The 24478-nt window shown below is 41.3% G+C and overlaps 2 protein-coding genes and 1 long non-coding RNA gene across 4 annotated transcripts; 2 read left to right on the forward strand and 1 right to left on the reverse strand.

The window, feature by feature from the left end:
- The first annotated feature begins 891 nt into the window (after window positions 1-891).
- Window positions 892-2036, forward strand: LOC124292861. Of its 2 annotated transcripts, none has more exons than XR_006902804.1 (3): window positions 892-1242; window positions 1487-1723; window positions 1803-2036. It is a non-coding gene; the product is annotated as an uncharacterized LOC124292861 (long non-coding RNA). The 2 variants fall into 2 exon arrangements; XR_006902805.1 differs by having other exon boundaries at window positions 1232-1246.
- A 3027-nt stretch (window positions 2037-5063) lies between these two features.
- On the reverse strand, window positions 5064-5978 carry LOC124293001. Its single transcript, XM_046731894.1, has one exon. The coding sequence runs from the start codon at window positions 5976-5978 to the stop codon at window positions 5064-5066; it is 915 nt and encodes a 304-aa protein (XP_046587850.1).
- A 1183-nt stretch (window positions 5979-7161) lies between these two features.
- On the forward strand, window positions 7162-21019 carry LOC124293002. The gene is made up of 4 exons (XM_046731895.1): window positions 7162-7362; window positions 7617-7906; window positions 12584-12598; window positions 20323-21019. The coding sequence occupies exons 1-4, from the start codon at window positions 7162-7164 to the stop codon at window positions 21005-21007; spliced, it is 1191 nt and encodes a 396-aa protein (XP_046587851.1). The 3' UTR covers window positions 21008-21019.
- The last annotated feature ends 3459 nt before the right edge of the window (window positions 21020-24478 follow it).

The following is a 24478-nucleotide window of genomic DNA, read 5'->3' on the forward strand; positions in this document are numbered from 1 at the left end:
AGGGAATGCCGATGACGATCCGTAAACTTTCACGCTAATAGTTTACCCCAGAGCGAAATCGGAATCGTCCGACGAAAACAATACTCGGAATCGTTCGACGAGTTTCGACTTGACGGCGAGCGGCCTGCGGACAACGGATTGCGGTGCGACGTTGAATTCTGGAAGGTTCTGAAATAAACTCTTAACTAGCGGGACAGAGGTGGAAAATATTATTTTTCACCTAGAGCAAACTATTAGCGTGAAAGTTTTACGAATCGCCATCAACATCAGGTTCTGACGTACAATCGATGACACAACATTTCGGTAGCTTCTAGAAGTTTCTCAAGGAATACGGATATAAAAGGCTGAAATTCAGGCCCGAAAGACAGTCTTGCACCTTCAGCTCTCATGAAGAGAACTCCAAGTAAAGCAGAACTAAAACAGCGAATCGATCTGTTCCTAAAAAATATTCACGACTTAAAAACCATTGTGAATCAGAAGTCAGAACTAAGCACAGTGACAAAAAAGTTTGCAAATCTAAATTTATCAAAAAACACGTAACTGTTGAACATTAAAAAAAATGGATTTCACAAAACTGAACAAAGTGGCAAGCATGGCCGAATTTCTACCGACAAAGAAATTGACCGAGCTAGAAATTTTCAAAATATACAAAGTCACCAATATTCAACGAGTTCAAACGAGGTTTGGACAGCGTATCGTCACAGATCTGAACGACGAATTCAGCATATTCTTACCGGCACGGATTGTGCGAATGCTCAACGAGGACGAGACTCAGTACCAGAAATTGATGCAGACGACGGAGGAGGAGCGGCTGCTCTTGCAATATCTGGGCGGCCAGTATGGGCAAATCGAGTTCAAAGATGTGTCGGCTCTCGCCTAACTTGTACACCGTACCAGTAGCGCGATTCTGTAACTCGTTATGCTGTCGTTATGGACTCATAACGACAAGTTTCGTTATGCTACCGACCGCGTCGCTATTATAACGACAAATGCGATTCTGTACACTATTCTTAGCGAGTTTTGTCGTTATTAGTAACGAAAAGTGTCGTTATGATGTCGTTACGGTGTGAGCGGATAGCGAGGCTCAGAGACCCCCTCGGTACGCTATAACGACGATTATAACGACACTTTGCACACGAGCTAGAGGAGTGGTGTGCGTTTCCCATATTTTTCTCGACTCCGAGAAAGTGCTTCAAAAAGTGCTCCGAAAGTGAAAAATAATTACGACGTTTGAAATAACAAGTAAGTAAGTTGACTTTTGCAGTAATTAGGAATTATCAATGCAGATTGACTTCAGAAAAAATTGTAGAATAGATTTCATTATTTTCTAAAAAAGAATAACATAACCTATAAATTGTAGTGTTGCTCCGAAGAACCCACAAAGTTGCTTCCACAAATATAATTATTCATTAATTTCATTAATAATTCATTTCTACTATTAAATCTATTATTTACGCTGTTTCTTTGATTATCTTCAATCTCAAAGGATCATGGCTATCGAATACCTTGCTTGGAATGTATTCGTTCTTGAGGAAAGATTACGTCGACTCGAACGTCGTGTGGAAAGAAGGCGACTGAGAGATGCTCAGAATCCTTTTCAGCTACCACGAGAAGAGTTTCTCAGCCTTTTTCGCCTGCCTCAAGAAGCTGTGATGAATCTTGGTTAACACCTTAAGCGCAGTCAAAGCGAAAATATTTTTCACTGTTCAGCAAAGCAGCATAGGTTCAGTTTGAGTTTTATATACACAATATGCATATTATATTTAGTCTACTTTTTTCTAAATCAACATATTTTCCATCAGGTGATGCTGGATATCCGTTGGAGCCTTGGCTGTTAACACCTCTGGCCAATTTTCCTGAAGATACGCGACAACATCAATATACACAACAACTATGTTGTAAGGCTAGAAGCGTCGTCGAGCGGTTTTTTGGAGTTTTTAAATCTGTATGGAGATGCTTGTCATACCAGCGAGTCTTGATGTACGAACCAGCGTTCGCAGCGAAAATTGTTAATGCGTGTGCAGTACTGCACAACATGAGAGTGCAACTACGATTAAACAATGAAGATGACGAACAACTAGCACCGATAGCTCATCCCGTAGAGAATGATGTTGATCCGATGGATCAAGATGAAGAATACAACAGACGAGGACCACGCGCTTTGGCTCAACGAATTCAACAACAAATTATGAGAGAAAGATTTACCAACTTCCGTGATGCGGAAGAATAGAATACAGAATATGGAATGATGTTTATGGTTAAATTGCCAACAAGTATAATGTTTAAAGGTGATGAGAGAAATTAACGACAACAGAGTCAGGGCGGTGTTACGCTCCGACGTACCGCCTTGGCGTACCTTTTTCAAAATTCCATGTCATTTCATTTCTTTAATATCTTCAATGCACAGATATTATTTCATCAAAATCTCATAGGCTCATAGGAGTAAGGCTCCGGTCAAGCATCTCTAGACGCCAGGTTCGATTCCTGGCTCCGTCGTTAATTTTTCAAAATCACCAATTTTTCGAATTTACATTCCTTCAACTATAATGTTTACAATTGATTGTACATAAAGAAATATTCAATTGTGTTTTTAAAGTATAACTTTATTTTATAAAAAATATTCACCTTTTTTAACCTGAACAAAAAATAAAAACGCGAAAAATCTTTATTCTAAACTAGACCTCAATTTTTTTTCAAGTGGTATTGTTTTTAAATAGCTTTGCCTCCATGAAATTAACAAACTCAAAGACTTCTTGAAGTATTGAAAATATTACAGCTACAGTTATGATCTTTAGTAAAAAATGGGAGTAGTTATATAATTTTACTCTTCAGAATATTGGTTCTACGCGAAGAACCCAATGGTGGTCCATGCAAAAAGAATAGTGAGGAAAATGTAGAAGCAGTAAACGCTGCATGGGGATTCACGACACGTGGTCAAAGGGCTCCTTTTAAGAGTATGAGTGCAAAAAAATTTTTTTACTTGTATTAAAATTTATTAAAAGTATTAAACGGTGTTAAGATATAATAACAATGATGATATTTATATTTACAATGTTCACTATACGATGGATTTGCACTGCCTGTGACTGAGTGATTGTGCGCGCCTCGATTTAAACCTTCGTGCGCGCCACCGCGGCACGAATTTCAACTATTTTAAGGCGAGTTTCGATAAAATTCTAGTTACTTACTAAGGATTTGTCACAATACGTCACTTCCTGTCGGTATCCATAACGACGATTCGTTATCCCATTCTGTAACGTCGAAGTGTCGCTATTCGTAGTTACGGAATCGCACCGTCGTTATGAGATTGTCGTTACACGCGGCGAAATTCGTTATCGTTACGATAGCGTTCCGAATCGTTATTCTCATAACGACTTACAGAATCGCGCTACAGGACAACGTGTAACAAGCGGATCGTGTTTCAAAACACGACCGATACGCTTCCGTGGGGTGACAAGCCTGCACCGTAGCTTTATAAATTATCGTAATCTGTGTAGGACTTAATTTATAACTGTACCATGATGTATTATTATGTAGAGCTTAATTTTTACAACTGTACCATGATGTATAAAATATTATTATGTAGGATGGTTAATAAGAACGCTCCGAAGTATAAAAAAAATTTGTACAACGATGCATATGTCTGTTGATTGTCTAAAAACAAAGATGCATACTTGTCATGTGTCGGGTATAAAATAAAGAGACACACACGTTTTTACAAAAAAATTCATTTATTCAAAAGTTACATGTCCGATTCGTTTATCCAACTGTTGTGTGTATTGTCAAAACCTAACCATTTAACGTATATTTTTCTTCCACGCTTCTTGAGCACCTTCTCCACCAGATAGATATCCGGATGCTTAACCTTGAGGAGCTCTTGTTCGTAGAAACCACCAGCGATGGGTTGATCTCGGTAGTCTTTGAGCTTGTACGTCACAGGATGAGTATTTTCCACTCGACTTATCGTGAATATTTCAGTCGTCCAATTGGGAGTGTAACCTTTCTCGAAGACATTTTTGAATTTGCTGATTCGAACTTTGTCGCCAGATTTGAATTTTGCCGATATGGTAGGTATCGCTCGAAGCCCTCCGTACGCCTGACGTAATAACAGCCTCTCGTTTGCAACGGTGACATCCGACGGTTTCATTCTTATGGTTCGGTGTTTGGTGTTGTTGTAAGCCGAAACCAAATCAGATGAGATATCGAGCCACTTGAAGCTTCCTTGCATGCTGAACCGTGTCCACATTTTACCTTTCAGCGTGCGATTGAAACGTTCACAGATCGAGGCCTTCAAATTACTGTACGTGGAGTAAAGTTTGATTCCGTAGCGTGTCATAAGCGATTCGAATTTCGAGTTGTAAAATTCCGTTCCTCTGTCGACGTGTAAATTTTTCGGCACCCGTCCTTCGACAAGCACAGATTCCATTGCCTTCGTAACATCATCTCCAGACTTGCTCTTTATCGGTACAGCCCACGCATACTTTGAAAAGATATCAATGACTGTAAGCATGTACTTGTAGCCTTTGTTTTGTCCAGCGTACGACGTCATATCAACAAGATCCGCCTGCCAGGTCTCGTCGATGCCGCGCACGTCTACACGTCGACGTGGATAATTCCGGCGTGCAGGTTTATGCAGTTCCGTCACCAGTGCTTGCTTTTTCTCGTTCATATTCCAACGCTATTAGTCTGGTGTCCAATTTGGAAATGATTTCCGCGTTTCGAGTCGACAAGTCTCTGTCTGTTTTAAAGTCTGTGTAGAAGGTATCCAAGGCTTTCTCCGTGGTGATCTCCAAAGCTTTGATCATTTGATCGAGGTTGTCGATTTGTTTTTGCAGCACGCTGAATTTTCGTCTCAAGATTTTTAAAGTTACAGCATTGTTCGATGCTGTGGGTTCTGCGATGTTGCACAGTCTCTTGTTCCGTATATCGTCATGCCCATCCGCTGTTATTTGAAACCCGAAACCCGGAGGACCGCGAGTGCTCGCAGCTGTGTTTTTATTCAGCTGACGTCCAAACACGTCGATGCTCATCTCGTAAATGATTGCAGAGTCGGCGAGAATTGGCTAATAAATGATTCCGGCTTCCCGTAATTCTTCCAGAATCGACATAATTTCATTGTTGTGACTTGTATTCCCAGCTGCTTGAGATGCCAGGAGTAAACGAAGACGTTCCACCAGCTCGTTAGCGTCGTCCCAGAAAATATAATCTGTTTTAACACCTTGTCGAGTAACCCAAGCCTGAGGTAGCAGAACACCTTTGCCCGTACGCTTCGACATCTGTGACAACGGTGATACGTCTTTGCCTGACGTAGAAATATTCAGCAGCTCAGCAATTAAATGTTTGAATTTGACGCTCTGAGCGTTTCGGATAGGCTCGGTGGCGCTATAGTACTTTCTGTGAGCATTTGTTGCGAGAAGGATATTTCTGTAATTCTCCGTGTCGTTACGGGTAACGTGAGCGCTGTTGGGCATCTTTTTAAACAGCAGCTCTAGCAGTCCTTGAGTTTTCGGATAGAGCGTGTCGCCTATGCGAACGGAATCGCGCTCGAAGCTTATCGGTGAATCACCAACCATCAGCCCGACAGTAGAAAGACTCCGTATCCCGTACACGGTATCCAACTCCTGCTGTCTTTGTTTATCGTTGAGCATCTCAAGATATTCATCCTCTGATCTCACCGACGATTCCGTGACGGTTTGATCCTCTTCCTCTGCAGTTGCAAAAGAATCTTCCATTTCGTTCTTCAACTCATCCTTCGTTTCAGTTTTGAGTTCTTCCTTCACCTCTTCCTTGACAAATTTCGTGCCTAGAGAAACATTGATTAATTCCTGCAGCGGGGTTACCACAGGTTTGAAGACATCCTTCATTGTTTCCTGCAGCGACTCTTTTCCCGTCTTGAGGATTCTGTGCTTACGACGAATCGCATTACTCGCTTGAACGATACGATGCAAGACTTCTTTTTCCTTACGAATTTCCTGCATGTTGACACAACTAGTTCTGGAAAGCTACTGTTCCGTCGTCTTCGAAGATCGTGTATTTTATTCTTTTGTCATGTTTATGAAATTGTCAAAACCTCTCCTATACCGACCATTACCGAGCTCTCTATCCGTGTCGATCACTACGAAGCCATATTTGTCACCGTTCCAGCACGCCGCACACAAGTCTTTAAACTCTACGTACGACATATCGGTGTTTACATGATCGTTGTACACATGCTTCAGATTCATCTCGTCTTGTTTGAATAAGACCAGCAAGTTGGTGTTGTCGCGCACGAGATGCTTAGGGATTCGAGCGTACGTCTGACAAAGATAGAAACAGTCTACGTCGTGATGTCTACCCATACAAAAGTACGCGCGTATGTTATCCTGCTTCTCGCACGCTACGTCATCGAATATCATGATCGAGTTAGGTTGCGCCTCGTTCGGTGCAATGACGTGCTCATGCTCGTTAAAGGGGTAATACTCAACACCGTCGACATTTTCGAGCACTTGACTCAGAAACTTGTATTTCGGCTGATTGAGAGATTTTGAGTAAACGTACAGGTTTTCGAACCTCAAGCCGTTCGGATGCGTTATAAGCGCAAATAATGCGTTGGTTTTGCCACAGTTGGATGGTCCGCAGAATACCGCACGTACACTACTCGGCAACAATTCGCCATTACGTTTTTTCCGTTTTGTACTCTGCTGCGTAAATTTGTCAAAATTCATCACGGGCAGCTTGGCCGATTGTGTCTCGAACCTCATCTCAAACGTGACTGGCTGGATTTTTCCATAAATGCATCGTTTATAACAACTTTCTTTCAGTCGCGGAGCGGACATGATTGTGCACACACGTGATCGTAAGCGATCGTCAAAAAAGCGATCAAGTGGGAAAGGTTTGGTAAATAGCATTATCAACAAACTTCCGATCGAGTTGCATGTTCCCGGTTACCAGTACTGCGGTCCTGGCACCAAGTTGTCGAAAAGACTCGCGAGAGGCGATTCCGGTATCAATCCTCTCGATGCAGCGTGTAAGGAACACGATATAGCGTATTCGAAAAATCGTGAGAACCTTGAAGCTAGAAGCGTTGCGGATAAAATATTAGCTGAAAAAGCTTGGAAACGGGTTCTCGCAACGGACGCAAATTTGGGTGAGAAGGCAGCCGCTTGGGCTGTAGCTTACATGATGAAGGTGAAAACAAAGTTAGGCATGGGGTGTCGAAAACCTCAGAACGTTTTCTTGAACAAAATCATACGAGCGGCAAAACAGTCTATGATTCCAAGCTATGACGCGAAAACGAGCATCAAGTCTGCACTCAAAGGTGCTCGAGAAGCTGTGAAAAAAGAAGGTGGTAAACATAAAGTTCGATCACCGCGCGTTCTACAGGTACCCTCAAAAGTTGGCGGATTTCTACCTTTTCTCATACCTATTTTTGCCAGTCTCAGCGCTACGGGTGCGTTAGCGGGAGGTGCTGCGGGTATAGCAAAGGCTGTAAACGATGCGAGCGCGGCTAAACGAGAATTGGAGGAAAGCAAACGGCATAAAAAAACGATGGAAGCGATCGCCTTAGGTAAAGGTCTCCATCTCAAACCTTACAAAAAGGGTTTTAGTCTTCATCTTTCAAAAAACTAAATGTCAAGCTACCACGCCGAGCGTTGACCAACTGGGATTTGCTGAAGTATGCAAAAATCATGAAAATTCCATACTTCCGAGGTGTCTTTATGCGCAACGAAATGCCCAAAACCGGGCCGCGTAAAAACGAAACAGCTGTAGTCAATCTCGACAATAAAGATGGTCCTGGGACACACTGGATTTCGTATAAGAAACGCGGCAGCGATGTAGTTTACTTCGACAGTTTCGGTCATCTTCAACCGCCGTTAGACCTCGTGAAATATCTCGGTGTTGGTAGCGTTAAGTACAACGACGAAAGGTATCAAGATTACGGTACATTCGATTGCGGACACTTGTGTCTGAAATTTCTAAACGATAAGCTATATAAACATGACACGTAATTTAATAACGTCAGTCGAGCACTCGCAGTCATGGATGATTCGTTTACATTAACGATATCGGGAACGTCGTCGATTCTCGAAGCGCAATATTTTCCTCCGATCGAACTTGCTCTGAACAAAAATAATGTTCTCGGTCTCGTTGAACTGTTAACCTTCAATTCCATTCCCAACGTCGATGTCGGTCGCAATAAAATTTACGTAGCCGACAAGGTAGTCACTATATCCACTGGCAGCTACGAAATTGAGGATATTGAAAAGTATGTTCAAGACGCGTTAAAAAATACCGACATTGAAATCAGTATAAAGCCTAACAATAATACGTTACGCAGCGAAATCAAATGTAACCATATCGTAGATTTGGAACCTGAGGATTCTATTGGTCAGCTTCTCGGATTTACACCGCGCGTATGGGCAGCTAACCAAACTCACCATTCGGATATGCCTGTAACTATTCTCAAGGTCAACGCGTTGCAAGTCGAATGCAGCATTACAACGGGTGCCTACGTCAATGGACATAAAGTGCATACTATTCACGAATTTTTCTCTATCGTTCCACCGGGATATAAGATCGTGGAAGTACCGTCGCACGTCATTTACCTTCCGATCACCGTCAAGACCATAGATCACGTACAGCTTCGGTTAGTCGATCAAGACGGAGATCTGGTTAATTTTCGCGGAGAAGTTATAACTGTGAGACTGCACATCAAATCGCAATGAAAGATGGGTATTGTATATAACAGATTGACCAAAAAGAGTTATATCAGTAAGTCAGCATGTCCCGATCAAGTCAGTCATCGATCGATTCCCAAACCGCTAACACGTCAAAACGTGGAGTTCCTGATAGCTCTGGGTCTAAAGCTGACACCTTTTGGAAAAGGAATTTCCGACAAATAAAACTGCGATTCTGCTGTTTCGTTGTATGCTCCGTACCATGGAGGAGGAAATCTTGAGCATTCAAACACCTGTCGTCTTTGACGAATCAATCGCACACCAAGAAATACACGCACACAAACCGTACGCATCGTCAACTTTCAACAACAGCGATGAGATTCGAATCACCGTTCAGCATCAGGATTTATGCGTATTACCGAGCAAGAGTTCGCTGCATATCTCTGGAAAATTGCTCAAATCGGACGGCACCGCAGCAGCGATCACAACTTTGGTCAATAACGCCATCTGCCATTTGTTCGAAGATGTACGGTACGAACTCAACGCCGTAGAGATTGATAAATGTAAAAACGTTGGTCTGACCAGCCTGCTGAAAGGTTTCGCTTCGCTCAACCCTGGTCAAAGTTGGCTTATGGAAAATGCTGGATGGCTCGATGTTCAGGAAACGAAAAAATTAACTGATGCCGATGGTAACTTTGACGTAGTTATTCCCTTGAGCATGATATTGGGCTTCGCTGAAGACTATCGCAAGATCGTCGTTAACGCGAAACACGAGCTGATTCTTACAAGATCAAAAAGTGATTTGAATGCCATCGTTCAAAATCAAGACGAAGACTTTAGAATCGTGATCGATCAGGTGGAATGGTTAGTACCCTACGTGAAGCTCTCGGATCAACGAAAAATCGCACTGTTGAATTTCATTGAGAAAGATACATCAGTCTCCATGAGCTTCCGCAGTTGGGAGTTGTACGAATATCCTTTGCTACCGGCAACCACGAAACACGTTTGGACTGTGAAAACGTCCACCCTTTTGGAAAAACCGCGATTTGTCATGCTCGGTTTTCAAACGAATCGAAAAAACAAAGCCGGCAAAAATGCCAGTCATCTTGATCACTGTAACATTACTGACGTCAAGCTCTTCTTGAATTCCGAGTATTATCCGTACGGTAACCTGAACTTGGACATGAGTCGCAATCGCTTTGCATTACTGTACGAGATGTACGCAAACTTTCAAGCCACCTATTACGGCAAAGAACCCGAGCCTCTGTTGAGGAAGAGCGAATTTCTACAGTACGAACCTTTGATTTTCATCGACTGTTCGAAACAAAACGAGGCTCTGAAATCTGGACCGGTAGATATTCGTATCGAATTTGAGGCGAAGAATAACTTTCCTACCGGTACATCTGCCTACTGCTTGATTTCACATGATCGTATAATTGAATATAACCCGCTGAGTGGCGGGGTGAGAAAATTGGTATAAAAACCTTGAACGTTGTGACAATCGATTCAGTATTTTTTCACGATGGAGTTCATAGTCTACGTATAAGGATTCAGAAGACCGGGTCCCGGTTTTACACCAAAAGAGTTGGCAGTTGTGTCACTCGACGAAGAGGCCAACCCGTCAACTTTTCTCTTCGAACCTCCGTACGATTGGAATTGTTTATTCGCTCCGTTCAAAAGCGACAATTTGTGGCTGTCACGGAATTATCATGGACTATCCTGGGAAGGTGGTGATTTACCTTTCGAGAAGCTCGACTTCACCATCGAATGTATGCTGCTGCGTGAGGCTTCAACAGTTTACGTAAAAGGTTTGGAGAAGAAAAGTTGGCTGCAGAAACTTCTGGGTGAAAAAGTTGAAGTCGTTGAAATGATGGATTTGAGTTGTCTGTCGTTGCAGAAGTTGAATGAAATGTCGGACACGAATTCAAACTGTACGCATCACGCTATATTACGTCCAAACTGTGCAGCCCAAAACGTATTGTTACTGCGAAATTTTTTACTCAAACACAAAAGACAATCGGTATCTCCTCGAACAGTTATTCATTCTCATTGTCTAAAGCATGGATGCGATACCGTTGAGTAAGAACACTCATACATTAGCATTACGAATTTCATGTAAAACTCTAATCTTGAGTTGTTTTTTTCAATAAAATATTTTGCATCGTCAATCACAACCGTTTATTCAGAACCTCTGTCCCGCTAGTCAAGAGTTTATTTCAGAACCTTCCAGAATTCAACGTCGCACCGCAATCCGTTGTCCGCAGGCCGCTCGCCGTCAAGTCGAAACTCGTCGAACGATTCCGAGTATTGTTTTCGTCGGACGATTCCGATTTCGCTCTGGGGTAAACTATTAGCGTGAAAGTTTACGGATCGTCATCGGCATTCCCTGTCTATCTAATTGCGATGTCACCATCCGGTCGATTAACGTAAAAGAATGTATTCGAAGTACGTGGAAAATATTATTTTTCGCCTGGGGTAAACTATTGGCTATATATCAAAAAAAAATCATGGCCGCCGTCAAAATGGCCGCCATCACAAAATCAAAATTGCCGCCATCAGAAAAAATCATGGCCGCCGTCAAAATGGCCGTCATCACTAAATCGAAATTGCCGCCATCAAAAATGGCCGCCGTCAAAATGGCCGCCATCACAAAATCAAAATTGCCGCCATCAGAAAAAATCATGGCCGCCATCAAAATGGCCGCCATCACAGAATCAAAATTGCCGCCATCAGCAAAAATCATGGCCGCCGTCAAAATGGCCGCCATCACTAAATCAAAATTGCCGCCATAAAAAATGGCCGCCGTCAAAATGGCCGTCATCACAAAATCAAAATTGCCGCCATCGAAAAAATCAAAATGGCCTCCATCAAAAATGGCCGCCGTCGAAATGGTCGCCATCAAAAATCAAAATTGCCGCCATCGAAAAAATCAAAATGGCCGCCATCAAAAAAATCAAAATGGCTGCCGTCGAAATGACCGCTATTTTCAAAATGACCGCCGTGGGCACATCAACCGGTAACGTCACATGGTTACGTCACCTGGTTATGTATTCGAAGTACGCGGAAAATATTATTTTTCGCCTGGGGCAAACTATAGGCGGACTGGTCGGCTTGGTCGGTAAAGAAGGTGTTTCTATCCAGAACCCCCCTTGCTTATCTACTCTAGAATCTACTGAATTTGTATTTTCAAACATGAATAAGCCCGGTTACATCACCTATATTGCATGAGAAGTAGTACGTGTAAGAAAATGAGAACCAGTAGACGACAGAATAAGTAAAATGAGCGAATATTATCAAGAGCTTCCCTGTCTCTAGAGGAAACGGAAGTCTTTTCATGTTACCGGGAAACCTGCAAAAGATCAAGTTATATTAGGTTGGCTAGGTTGTACGATCTCGAGTTGGGATAGGTTATATTAGGTTGGGTTGTAGTGTCTTGGGTCAAGTTAGGTTATGTCAAGTTGAAGTAGCCTTGACGTAGGTCAGGTTGTAGAAACCTCGAGGCCGTCGCGCCAACCGCGAATTGCTCAAGAATCATTGAACTATCGAAGTTAGCGATCAAGCTTGATCGAATAAATCATTTCAGAAAGTATTTTATCAATTCAGGTTAGGTTGGGCAGTCTTGGATGAGGATAGGTTATATTAGGTTTGGCTGTAGTGTCTTGGATCAAGTTAGGTTACGTTAGGTCAAGTCCTACCGTCTTAGGTCAGGTTAGCTTTTACTCCGCTGGGTTAGGTCGGGTTAGAGCTATGGATGATATAGGCAGGGAGGACTATCTCCTGGTACAAAAAGTGTCCGTAAAGCCGAGGCAAAGAAATTGAGATCGCGTCGCTGCGTGAAAAATTGTATCCATTTTTCAAACTTCACTGAGTTGACGAGTTATAAAAGTACATAGTTAGAAAAGAAAAAAAAATGGTTCTTGAATTAGAGAAGATTTCTGTAAGTACCCAGTTTCATCATTTTGCTCATTATAAATGTTTTTATCGTAACATGTTTCAGAGTCTTTAAATCGTTCAATTATTTGTGTTTATATGTGCAAAGAAAAAGTAGTCAAGTTTTGGGAATTGTTCATTTTGATTTATTGTTTATTGTTCATGATAGTGTTCTGCGGCACATGGTTTTAGCTCTTTTTATTCGAAGTGTTTGTGTAGCATTTTAATTTAAATTTGGTTATTTATCCTTGTTTACAGTATCTGCTGAGGACTCTAGAGTCCCTAGGGTGGGTCAGTATAAAGGATTTTAAGAAACGCCGTCAAGGTGGGGCGGAAATTCGAAGCAAAATTGCATATTTTCGAGGGCTAGCTGACGACTGCCGATGGCAGGGTGACGATTTCATAGACTTCTTCGGCATCAGATGGTTGATCGATGGGTGGTGGGGGCAACGCTGCCCCTTTCGATTATTGGGATCACCCGGTGTGTCACGCGCCGAAGGCATTGTGGGCGGTTTACCACCCGAATTACTAAACATCTCCCCCAAAGCCTCTTGTTTTAAATGTTCTAAAATAAAAACAAGGGTTATATATCGACCCGTTATATATCATATTTGATTGTGTCTATGAATTAAAACTCATTTCCTCTCCAAATAAATTGTAAGTTAGTTATAGATTATTTTCAGTTTTAGCTGTAAATTTTTTTAAATATAGCGTCGTTTATCTTAGTTACATAACGTTGGTAAAATTTGGTTCGATGTTGTGTCGTGATCTTTTTGTTTGGGGATTCTTCTGAGAAATTTTTAATGGTATTTTGACTTACTGAAACGTTTGTGCTATTCGTAATACCGTTTATTGTTTGCATTTCCACGTCTTGACTTTGATCTTGTGCTCGTCTAGTATCGTTTGATTGACTCGGTATTTTTACAGGATCGTTATCTATGCATGTACGGAGATTCAATTATTACTGTTGTTGTTGTTGTTGTTGTTGTTGTTAATATTGTTATCATTATTGTTATTATTATTATTGATGATAATACGTTACACCTGTATGCATAAGGGAAGAGAATGTGGAGATATTTTGTATAATTGAATATTTTATTGTAATTCTTAGACGATTCACAGTTTCCGTGTAAAAAATGTGCATGCATCGGGTTGCAAGCCGGTGTGTTTACCGATCCAGGATTGTGAGTGGGGAGAGGTTGTGAAATTGATCAATATGGCTGTTCATGTTGCTAATCAAAAATCAAAAACCTGAACACCCCCAACCATCGTTGGGTCATGTGATGGGGAAAAAATCGGTCATCGGAAAAGCAGGTAGTGGGCAGCGCGCAGTGGTGACTGGGTGGAAGGCTACAGTGATGGACCACTGCAGCCATCAAAGAATAAAAAATTTTATGACAAAACAAGTCTCAGCCTGCACACCCCACCCCTTATCAGTGTGGGGGCATGTGATGGGGAAAAAATCGGTCAACGAGAAAAGCAGGTAGTGAGCAGCGTTTGACGGGGCAAAAATCAAAATGGCTGCTCATCTGACTAAGCAAAAATCAAAAACCTGCACACACCAATTAACGTGGGGCATGTGATGGGGAAAAAATCGGTTATCAAAAAGCGTGTAGCGAACTCTTGGGCAAATTTTTCCAGCTTCTGCTGTTCGCGCGTTACATTTTTGCCTGCACATCACGTGGTGTACACCCCATGGACGATTGGCTGGTTGGTTTTTGCTCGGTGAAGGGTGAGAGTGTCTCCTTTCATACAAATTCGAGCTGTTTGAAACTTCTCCAGCATTTTGGAAAATCCCCCGTGTAGACAAAGTGGCTGTGGCTCTCTCTCTCTCTCTCTCTCTCTCTCTCTCTCTCTCTCTCTCTCTCTCTCTCTCTCTCTCTCTCTCTCTCTCTCTCTCTCTCTCTCTCTCTCTCTCTCTCTGCACAGTCGCGGTGACGGATAGACGTGTTTGGAGTTGCTCCGTCAGGAAAGTGAATAAGTGTGCATTTTGCTGCGTAAAATACAAGCTATAATAATAGTATAGATCTTCACTTAATTACTGGTTGTTATTGAGGTGCTTCTCCATTTTTTCTGGGAAGCGGTATTCTTCGGAAACATTAAACAATAAACCCTTCGACCGGTGGAACGGCGTGCATCACCTGGGCTCATTGACAGTTTCATAGTTCGGCTCCTTAGTTTGATTATTGTGGGTGTTCGGTCCTCTATGGATGTTGAGTGCCTGTGACTAATACATGTGGCTCAATTTTTATCAACTGCAAGTGGCGAGGAAGTGGTACTCTCTTCAACACTTTCTATTGGACGTTAGACAATTTAGCAGGATCGCTCGTTGCCGTTAAGGTGTAACGGCTGACAGTTTGACTTCGGTCAGCTGACTCAATATCATTGGCGCCTAATATACTGTGCTTGGACTGTTGTCTTGTGTTGACCTTCCTTCTCTTACTGTGGGCGTAATACAGACTAGTCATCTCTCTGTGTGCTGGTGAACATTACACCTCACACCACTCATTGCTGCTCGACCATTATGAGTCTAGATCAAAATCGGTGTCCTACTTGTAAAAAGTTTACTTCACCGTCTGGCTCCTGCACTTCTTGCCAGAATAGAAACCGAATGCCTGGATCATTTTCTATGCGTAAATCTACGATGGCTGGCACTAGCTGTGGAGGATCGGACAGTGGGGCCAACTCGAATTTGCAGCCTTCGTTAGCGGACATCATGAAGGCTATCCAGGCGAATACGGCGGCACTGCACGAGTACAAGGACAGTCAAAATCGACAAACAGCGGAGATTATAAAATCATTTGAAGCCTGCCACGAATCTGCTCAGGCTAACTCTAATAAAATCGCTGGATTGGAAGCCAGGCTGGTGGAATATGATGCACAAGGTAAATCCACTCGGGGTTCTCTGGCCGAACTCAAATTGCAGATGGACGCGCTGGAAGTCGAGAACAATAGGCTCCACCAAAAACTGGCCCTCAATTCGGTTGAGATTAGAGGGATTCTGGTGAAGTCCAATGAGAACCTCTACAGTATCCTCTATTCAATTGGCAATGCACTTGGATCAACCCTCGATGCTGCAGATGTCAGCTCAATTTATCGGCTATCATCCAAAGATTCAGCTCGTCCACCTCCAATCACAGCCGTTCTCACGTGTCATGATACAGCTGTGAACCTAGTAACTTCCATCCGGAAGCGAAGGGGTAAACTAACAACGCGAGACCTGCAATGGAAGGACAACGAGGTTCACGATATATTTTTCAGCGAAAGCCTAACTCCTTTATCGCGTAAGCTCTTTGCTGCGGCAAGGACAGCCAGGCGGGCGAAAACTGTCATGTATGCCTGGACGAAGAATGGCAACGTCTACGTGAGAGAAAGGGATGGGGCACCACTTATACACGTCGTGAAAATTACAGATATACCTACTATATCTTCATAGAAAATAGTCCTACTCACTCCTGTTTCTGCCAACTTATTCGCTTACCTGATTGTATTAGGAAATGGGCTCTACCTGTTAAACTTTTTTTTTGTCTTGTATTTACATTACTTACGTTGCGCTTTAATCCTTTTAGTCCTTTTGGCTTCCGTCTTTGACCTCTATATGTATATGTATGATCACTGTGTATACTTATGCCAGTCGGTCTAGCTGTGCTAGGTTGGGCTATGTCTCATCGATTTGTTTTGTTTTTCTTGCTAAGTATTATATTGTGAATGGCTATGTGTAAGTATATTGATATCTGTCACGTGAACGCCCAATCGTTGGTATCTCATACTGATGAGTTTCGGGGTTATTTCTCCTCAAAACAATATCATATCATTGCCGTACCGGAATCCTGGCTGAAACCTCAAATAGCTGATCAGGCTGTTCACTTGCCGGATTACAATATTCTTCGTTGCGATCGCACTGGCATTGGTGGAGGAGGTGTAGCGTTATATGTACATAGATCATTGAAGGCGAAAGTTCTTGTATGCTCCTCTTCTGCCTATTCTGCAGGGCCGGAGTTTTTAATTGCTGAAATTTCCAGCGCATGTAGGTCTAAGTTGGCCTTCAGCGTAGTGTATCGTCCGCCTAAGATTGGCTACATGTCAGACTTTGAGGAAGCTTTCCTGCAGTACAGCCAAGCCTATAAAAGTAATATTGTCATGGGTGACCTTAATGCAGACTTTTGTTCGAATAGCTTTGATGCTAATAATCTTAAGTCATTTTTTTCAAGCGTGAGTATGGATATTGTTCCTTACCGCCCGACGCATCACACCGCTACAAGCAGTACATGGCTTGATGTCTGCGCGGTTAATGACCTCTCCAAAGTCTCGAGTTATTCACAATAACCTGTCGCCTTTTTATCAAGTCATGACCTGATTAGTGTCAGTTTTCTGTTTATTTCTGATAAGATTGAACCACGTGAAATCATATATAGAGACTTCAAGCTCCTTAACTCCCAAGCCTTTAAACTCGACATTGAAGCCTGTGACTGGTCGCAGGTATTTACTGCTACCTCGATTGGCGCCAAAGTTGACCTACTAAATACTTTCGTACTAGAGACAATAAATAAACATGCTCCAGTTCGTAGCGCCCAGCTAAGGCGTCCTCCAGCTCCTTGGCTGGATGACAATATTAAGACGCTCACGAGAGAGCGGGACGCTCTCTACAAAGCATTCCGGAGAACTAGGTCACTTGTTGTCAGAGATAAATACCGAGCCCTGCGTGGTCGTGTCAAAGCCATGATTTTAGCTGCAAAAAGCAAACACTACATGTCGAAGTTTAGAGTACTCAAAGATCAGAAGTCAATATGGCGCGAACTTCGGAGTATTGGAATGGCCAAATCGAATGAAGACAATATGTCTGAGAATATATCTCTAGAAGATCTGAACAACTTTTTCGCTGAACCTTTTGAACATGACAGGCATGCCAGTACTGTGGATAAACTAGCTACAATGACGTAGCGCCTTGTACCCTTCAGAGACGGTAACTTTTATTTTTATTCAGTAACTACGGAATGTCTTATGTGTAACTTGTTCAAGTCAAAATCTAATGCTAAGGGTATTGATGCTATTCCACTTGCCTTTCTGAAACTATGCATGCCTGCTATACTCCTTCCTATACTTAATATATTTAACTTCTCGTTGACAAACAGTGTCTATCCCACACTCTGGAAAAGCTCGCTTGTTCGGCCTGTTCCAAAGATTAAACACCCTGGTAGTAAGCAGGACTTTCGGCCTATATCCATTGGCTGCTCACTTTCCAAATCGCTCGAGCGAATAGTCTTCGACCAAGTTTCTGATTATCTTGACCTTTATGGTTATCGTGATCCGTATCAATCGGGATTCAGGAAGGCGTATAGTGCGCTATCTGCACTTATTAGGGTCACTGACGATATAAGGCGTGCCATCGATGATAGGAAATGCACAGTGCTTGTCCTTTTCGATTTAAGAAAAGCTTTCGATATGGTAAACCATCCACTCCTTGTCACTATGCTTGCAGACCTTGGATTATCTAGCTCGGTCTTGAATTGGTTTCTCTCTTATCTATGCGACAGAAAACAGGCTACTGTAGGACATGACGGCAACCTCTCTTCATGGCAAGATGTCTCATGCGGTGTACCTCAGGGTACTGTTCTAGGGCCTCTCCTCTTCTCTATTTTTATTAAGGATATGCCCCTCGCGCTGAAGCACTGTAAGCATATGATGTATGCGGATGACTTACAGATATATTTACATTGTTATCCAGATGAGCTTCCTCAGGCTGTGGAGAGAGTTAACGAGGACGTTGCGATGATTCATGACTGGGTGCTGAAGAATATGCTATCACTCAATACCTCTAAAACGAAAGCACTCATAATTAGCAAGGCTCGGTACCGCAGCTCAATTGAATCATCGTATGTTCCTCCTATCGGGGTTAAAGATGAGGTTATCCCGTACGTCGTCCAGGCCAAGAATCTGGGTGTTATCATTAACAATACTCTGACTTGGTCGGAACACGTGCTGTTTATCTCGCGGAGAGTGCATAATACTCTTTAGCAATTAAAATCCAATAAAGAACTTCTGCCAACTCGCTTGCGGTCCTCGTTGGTAAACTCGCTGATTTTACCTCTTTTCGATTACTGTGCATTAGTTTATTGCGATTTAACAGCTGGTCTGGAGTTTAAGCTAAAGCGCGCCCTCAATTCTTGCGTGCGATTCGTATTTGATGTGGACAAATCTGAGCATATCAGCCCATACTACCGTATGCTTTGATGGCTTGATTTGGCTGATAGGCGCAAGTACCTGTTGGGAACTTTTCTGTTCAATACTATGAGTCTCGCGTCACCTAGTTATATCTCTGATGAGTTGGTTTTCTTGTCAGCAATACGTCACCGATTCACTAGAGGTGACCCAAAGGATCTGTTTGTTCCTTTACACCGAACAACTGTATACCAAAGATCGTTTCTTGTATTGGCTTGTGTCCTCTGGAACTCTTTGCCTACCTCAATTCGTGAATAATCTTCCGTAAATGTCTTAAGGCTAAAGCCTAGGGAATATTTGGCCAGTAATACTGTTTAATTGCTAACTGATACCACCTTCGCCTAATATAATTTAATATGTTGATACTTAATGCATAACTCATACACATATATATATATATATATATGTATATGCTTTGTAGGATTAGCTTTTAGCTGACCAGTTTTGGTAAGGCTCCTCTGATTAGTGTATTCTATTTAATAAGCGCAGATTTAATTTAGATATTTTTTTTTACATATTGTTACATGTTCATTTTTTATTTTTATTTCATTTTATTTCACTTTATTTTATTTATATTTCATTTTATTCTATTTTTATTTTATTTTATTTTATTTTTTGTTTTTCTTTCACCGAGAGCTGTACATGTTCAGTGCATTTGTGTTGTCCTTAGGGGGCACATTGCTTCCGGACATTTTGAATAAACGCTTCTCTCTCTCTCTCTCTCTCTCTCTCTCTCTATCTCTCTCTCTCTCTCTCTCTCTCTCTCTCTTTCTCTCTCTCCCTCCCTCTCTCTGTTCCTATCTCTGGTAGTTAGACGTGTCACAGTGAGCTCCGCGTTTTATCTCACATATTAACCAAACTACGTATCAGAAAAATTCGCGGCGTGTACCATTCGGTGGTTGGAGTCTGTGTGTTTCAACTGCGTAGATTTCTTGACCCTACGCAGTGCAGTTTTACATAATTTCTGCAACTAAACATCTTCGTATAATTTGTGGCATTTCAACGGGCCATTGATGTTGTTACGACGCTGACTGTTTGTGTGTAGAAGACTATCCGATATAGGTGTGTTGTGTATTATTGTTTAGCCGTCTATTAACGGTCTGTGCTATAATAATCTACTGTTATACACATCTACACTATCTGACCGTCTCACTCCTATTTGAACTTTGGACTCGCTATATCTTATTTTCGTGCTTCTCTCTCTACGTGTGCGTTTGCCTCTCCGTTCGTGAGCTTCTGCCACTGTGAGTGTGTGCACCATACGTCTCGCTCGAACCTCTCGTACTCCTCCGCTGTGTATACGCTTACCGCTGTGTGTATACAGCAATACGCCAGCTGTCAACTGTGGAATCTGCTCGAAGTTTTTTGGGACGGATAACATCGTACGTTTGTGCTTGGTGGAGACGCATGGCGTCCATGGGGAATGCCTTGGGTGCAAACTCGGGATCTCGTCCGTGTCTGTACTACCTCCGGCCTCCGGTGTTACCTGCTTTTCGTGCCGAAAACGGTCAACCAGTGTGTCTAGTGTCTCAGACGGTCCCCCTAATACATCCGAAGAGCGTGACATACCGGCTCTTAGTAATCAAATAGCTGTGTTCTCAAATCTAATCACCTCTCTCACTAATAAGCTTGTGGGCATTGAATCCACTATCAAAGTCATTCCAAAATTATCGGAGAAGCTCGACAAAATCGAAAATGTTTTCGGGGATATAGCATCCATTAAAGAACAAGTTTCCGATTTCGACGAATTCCACTCCGATGTTCGCGATTGTCTGGTAAGGCTGCATTCTGTCTCGAACCGACTAGATAACATCGAAGGAACTACAGCCTCACTGTCCGAATCAGTTGACACCTTGTCTCGGCGTGCAGGTGAAATTGAGCAGCGTCCTTCTCCCACAGGTGTACCGCCCCTGGATACCCGAGCTCTTGACCGTGTTACACAGCTGGAATGCGCTCTACACGCCTCTGATCTCATTATCACGGGCCTCCCTGAAGGTCATGTAAACGATCATGACCAGACTGTTCTGGACGTCGCGATTGACCGCACTCAAATTTTGGAAGTAAGGCGCATGCGTTCCACAAAAACCACAGAAGCTGAGCCTTTGCTATCGAAGCGTGAATTTATAAACCAAGCTCCCCTTATCGTCATCGATTGCTCCAAGCAGGACAAAACATTAAAAATTGGACCTGTGGACATTTGATTGGAATTTGACTCTAGCATCACGTTCCCACCACACACTTCTGCCTACTGCATGATCTTGCATGACCGCATTGTTGAATATAATCCGATTAGTGGTACTGTAAAAAAATTGGTATAAGTCAGTTTTGGAATAATAATATGTTCAATTAATATGGATATTGAAAATATTATGTATGTATAATTTCACTCGTTAAAATTTAGAATAAGATAATTTAGAATAGAATAAGAAAACTAAGTGTAATTGATGTTGAATAAAAAAATTGTTAAAAGCATTCAAAACGCCATTTTAAACCTTCCTTCAGGGGTCATTTCCTGGAATTTTTTCAATAGATCTAGCGGGTTTTTACCCTATCCGATTTATGCACGGCTTTCCGGCGCCAAACAAATCTCGACAGGAATTATTTTGTGTGTGTGTGTGTGTCAAATCCTGGGGGGGTAGCGCCGCGGTTTTAGGGGAGGGGGCAGCACCGCGGATTTAGGGGAACGGGGGGCTAGGGGGGGAGCTAGGAGGATGCGCGCCATTGTGTGGTCCTGAACTGTCATATATACACCACTCATACAAATGTTCAAGAATTTTCAGACGCTCGAGTTTGCTACCGAAAAATCTGAAAAAATCCTTGATATGTGCGCAGATATGTTCTGTTAGATTTATGATTTGTTTCATAATTTTCGGAGTTAAAACGGCCGATTTAACGTGAAAAGACTGAATTTCGATGAAAAAACAGTTTCGTTGAAAATTATCAGCAAATTTATATTGTTATAAACAATTAAAATGTTTAACTCGATTTTTAACAATTCATCCCACCGCGTAGCGCGCTCTTAGTATAAACATCGTATTCCACGTAAAATTTTCGATCAAAAAGGCATTTTTAGTTGATGGATAAATTGTTATTACTATTGGAAAAAAATTAATTTATCTAGCGCGGCACGTCACATCGCCGCGCGGATTCCATTGCACGCCTCATTTTCTTGCTTCGTATCGTTTGTATATGCAATATAAATGCTAATTCTATATTTTTAATTAAACAATATTATTTATTAGCAAAGAAGAACAATATATAATATATATGTGGCTTTCCACGTCAGATTGACCTGCGGAAAAGTCTCTTCGAATCTGTTTAAAATTCGTGAAAACTTTCTGTTACTTGTCGAGAGTGTTTGTGATTTTTTTTAGATTTTTACTCCATAACACTTATTATTAGACGTTAGCATTCGGTATAATATCTGCGGAAATCGGAAACGTCCGAAGTGTAATTAAGTATTACTCGTAAGCTATTGATTGTATAAAAAAAAGTTGCATATGAAAAAGTTTCAGTTTTGAGTGAACTTCAGCGCTAAATTATGCAAAAGGTATCGTGGCCGCTGAAACCCCGTAAAAGCTCAAAGAATATTAGTTTCTGAGATTTCTCAAAAGCGGCATAATTTCTTTCGACAAAAATTTCAGAGCATATTCCTTTCTTACTGTTCAAAAACTTGTGTAAAATTCATCATGGGCCGGGATCTGGTTTTCAAGGTATGATTTTTTTTCAGAATTAAAAAGATAAAAAAAAAATTGTCTTTATTTTTTTGTTCAATCTTTTATAAAGTCTTATTTACTAATAAATAATATTATTTTATCAACAATATAGAATAATCATTTATATTTATATTACAGAGAAAAACGATACGAGGCAAGAAAATGAGGCGTGCAATGGAATCCGCGCGCCGATATAATGTGCCGCGGTAGATAAATTAATTTTTTTTCAACAGTAACAATAATTTCTCCATCATTCAAAAATGCTTTTTTGATCAAGAATTTGACGTAGAATACGAAGGTTATACTAAGAACTCGCTACGAGGTGAGTTAAAGATCGATTTAAACATTTTAATTATTTATAACAATATGCATTTATTAATAATTTTCAATGAACCTATGTTTTTATTACATTTCATTCTTTTAGCTTTAAAATGAAAAAGAGAACTATCTAGCTCAAATAGAACTGGAGCTATGAATTTTTTAAAATGAGTCTCCCCGCCGAAAATCACCAGATTCTCAAATTTTCGACCCCATCTATTTTCTAAAATATGTGAAAAAAAAATCCTCGAATACGTATCTCTTTTTTTCGATGTAAAACCAGTAAAAAAAATTCAGCTGAATCAAAAATGTGTCGGTCAGAAAGGTGTTCGGTTTGCAAATAAATGTCTCAATGCTTAGGCAGATGTTGACCACGATGCAGTAGATAAGGGACGAAATTACTGCATTACGGGATCAAATGGCAGAGTTGGCAGAGTTCACCGAGAGGTCAGAAAGTTAAACAGAAACTGGACACATCACTGAAGACGAGACTCGAGTTCACAATTGGAAGAAGTATTCGAGGAATAGCACAGAATGCCTTGTGCGTGTTAGCGCGGGTCGGATGGACAGGTGGGAGGGCAAGCGCCATTTTTATAACAAGCAACTTGATAATTCTCGATATACGTACCTAAAGGAAGCGTTTAACTGGATGCTTGAGAGATAAGGGAAGACTATAGTACCGATTTTTAGCGCACCCCAATGAGAAATGGGATACGAAATGCGCTCAGAAGAAAAAATAATTATAGATCAACGAAAGAAATTGAAGAACAAAATGAAAAACTGGAGAAGTTTTTGTGATCTAAGGCAGCTGGTTACATAGATAATTGCATCTACAGGGTGGTTGGGAGCAGAAATGAAATACGGCAAGGATTTATGCATTCAGATTTTTATTGAACATTGTCATATGATGAAAAAGTAGGATTATGTATGGTGGCTAAAACAAATATGTACCTATAAAACTCCGAAAGGAGAGTTTGACTGAATAACTCGTTATTATTATTTTCGTACATGCATAACGATCGTTTTAGCGTTTTCTTAACTAGTACTTAAATAGTACTGACTTCCAGACACAGAGAATTCAATTAGTTCTAAATAAAATCTGGTGAAATTAAGAGAACTCGTTACACTTATTGTTAGCTGTAACAGAACTGGGTTGAAGTCAAAAATTGTTAACGAAAGTCAGGTTATACTATACTATACTTGACGATGGAAATTACAAAGAAATGGCCTCAAGTTCTCAAACTTCGACCTGATATTTTGATCAGCACCCATTGTTAGTTTTATTTACTGCGTTGGATTTGAGATTAGTTCTTAAGATAGTAAAATTATCGCCAGAATCGAATTTTATTGTACAAACTACAACCTGCGTCTAATTTGAAATATTTTCCTCTTCATTTCATTTTGCTCTGTCATATTATATTTTGACTATTATAAAGCAAATTTTAATGGAGGTGTTAAACTTTTTTCGAAATAGAAACATGCAGTTCAGTTTTATCCTCATAATTCTATAAAAGTATTGGGGGTTCAACGTTTTAAAAAAATTTCGATTATTGCACTTTATTACCTTATTTGAATGAATATTAGAACGTTTGGTTGCTAATTCTGGTTGATAGCTTCAGCCGCGTCAATAATAGTTGT

Source organism: Neodiprion lecontei, chromosome 2, assembly GCF_021901455.1.
Source record: "Neodiprion lecontei isolate iyNeoLeco1 chromosome 2, iyNeoLeco1.1, whole genome shotgun sequence".
NCBI lineage: Eukaryota > Metazoa > Arthropoda > Insecta > Hymenoptera > Diprionidae > Neodiprion > Neodiprion lecontei.

Bases quoted from the DNA above. Each gene is read 5' to 3' on its own strand.
- LOC124293001 (XM_046731894.1), bottom strand. From the start codon at position 5,978: ATGCAGGAAATTCGTAAGGAAAAAGAAGTCTTGCATCGTATCGTTCAA.
- LOC124293002 (XM_046731895.1), top strand. From the start codon at position 7,162: ATGAAGGTGAAAACAAAGTTAGGCATGGGGTGTCGAAAACCTCAGAAC. The intron at 7,363-7,616 runs GTACCCTCAAAA...CTAAATGTCAAG, and splicing joins GATCACCGCGCGTTCTACAG to CTACCACGCCGAGCGTTGAC.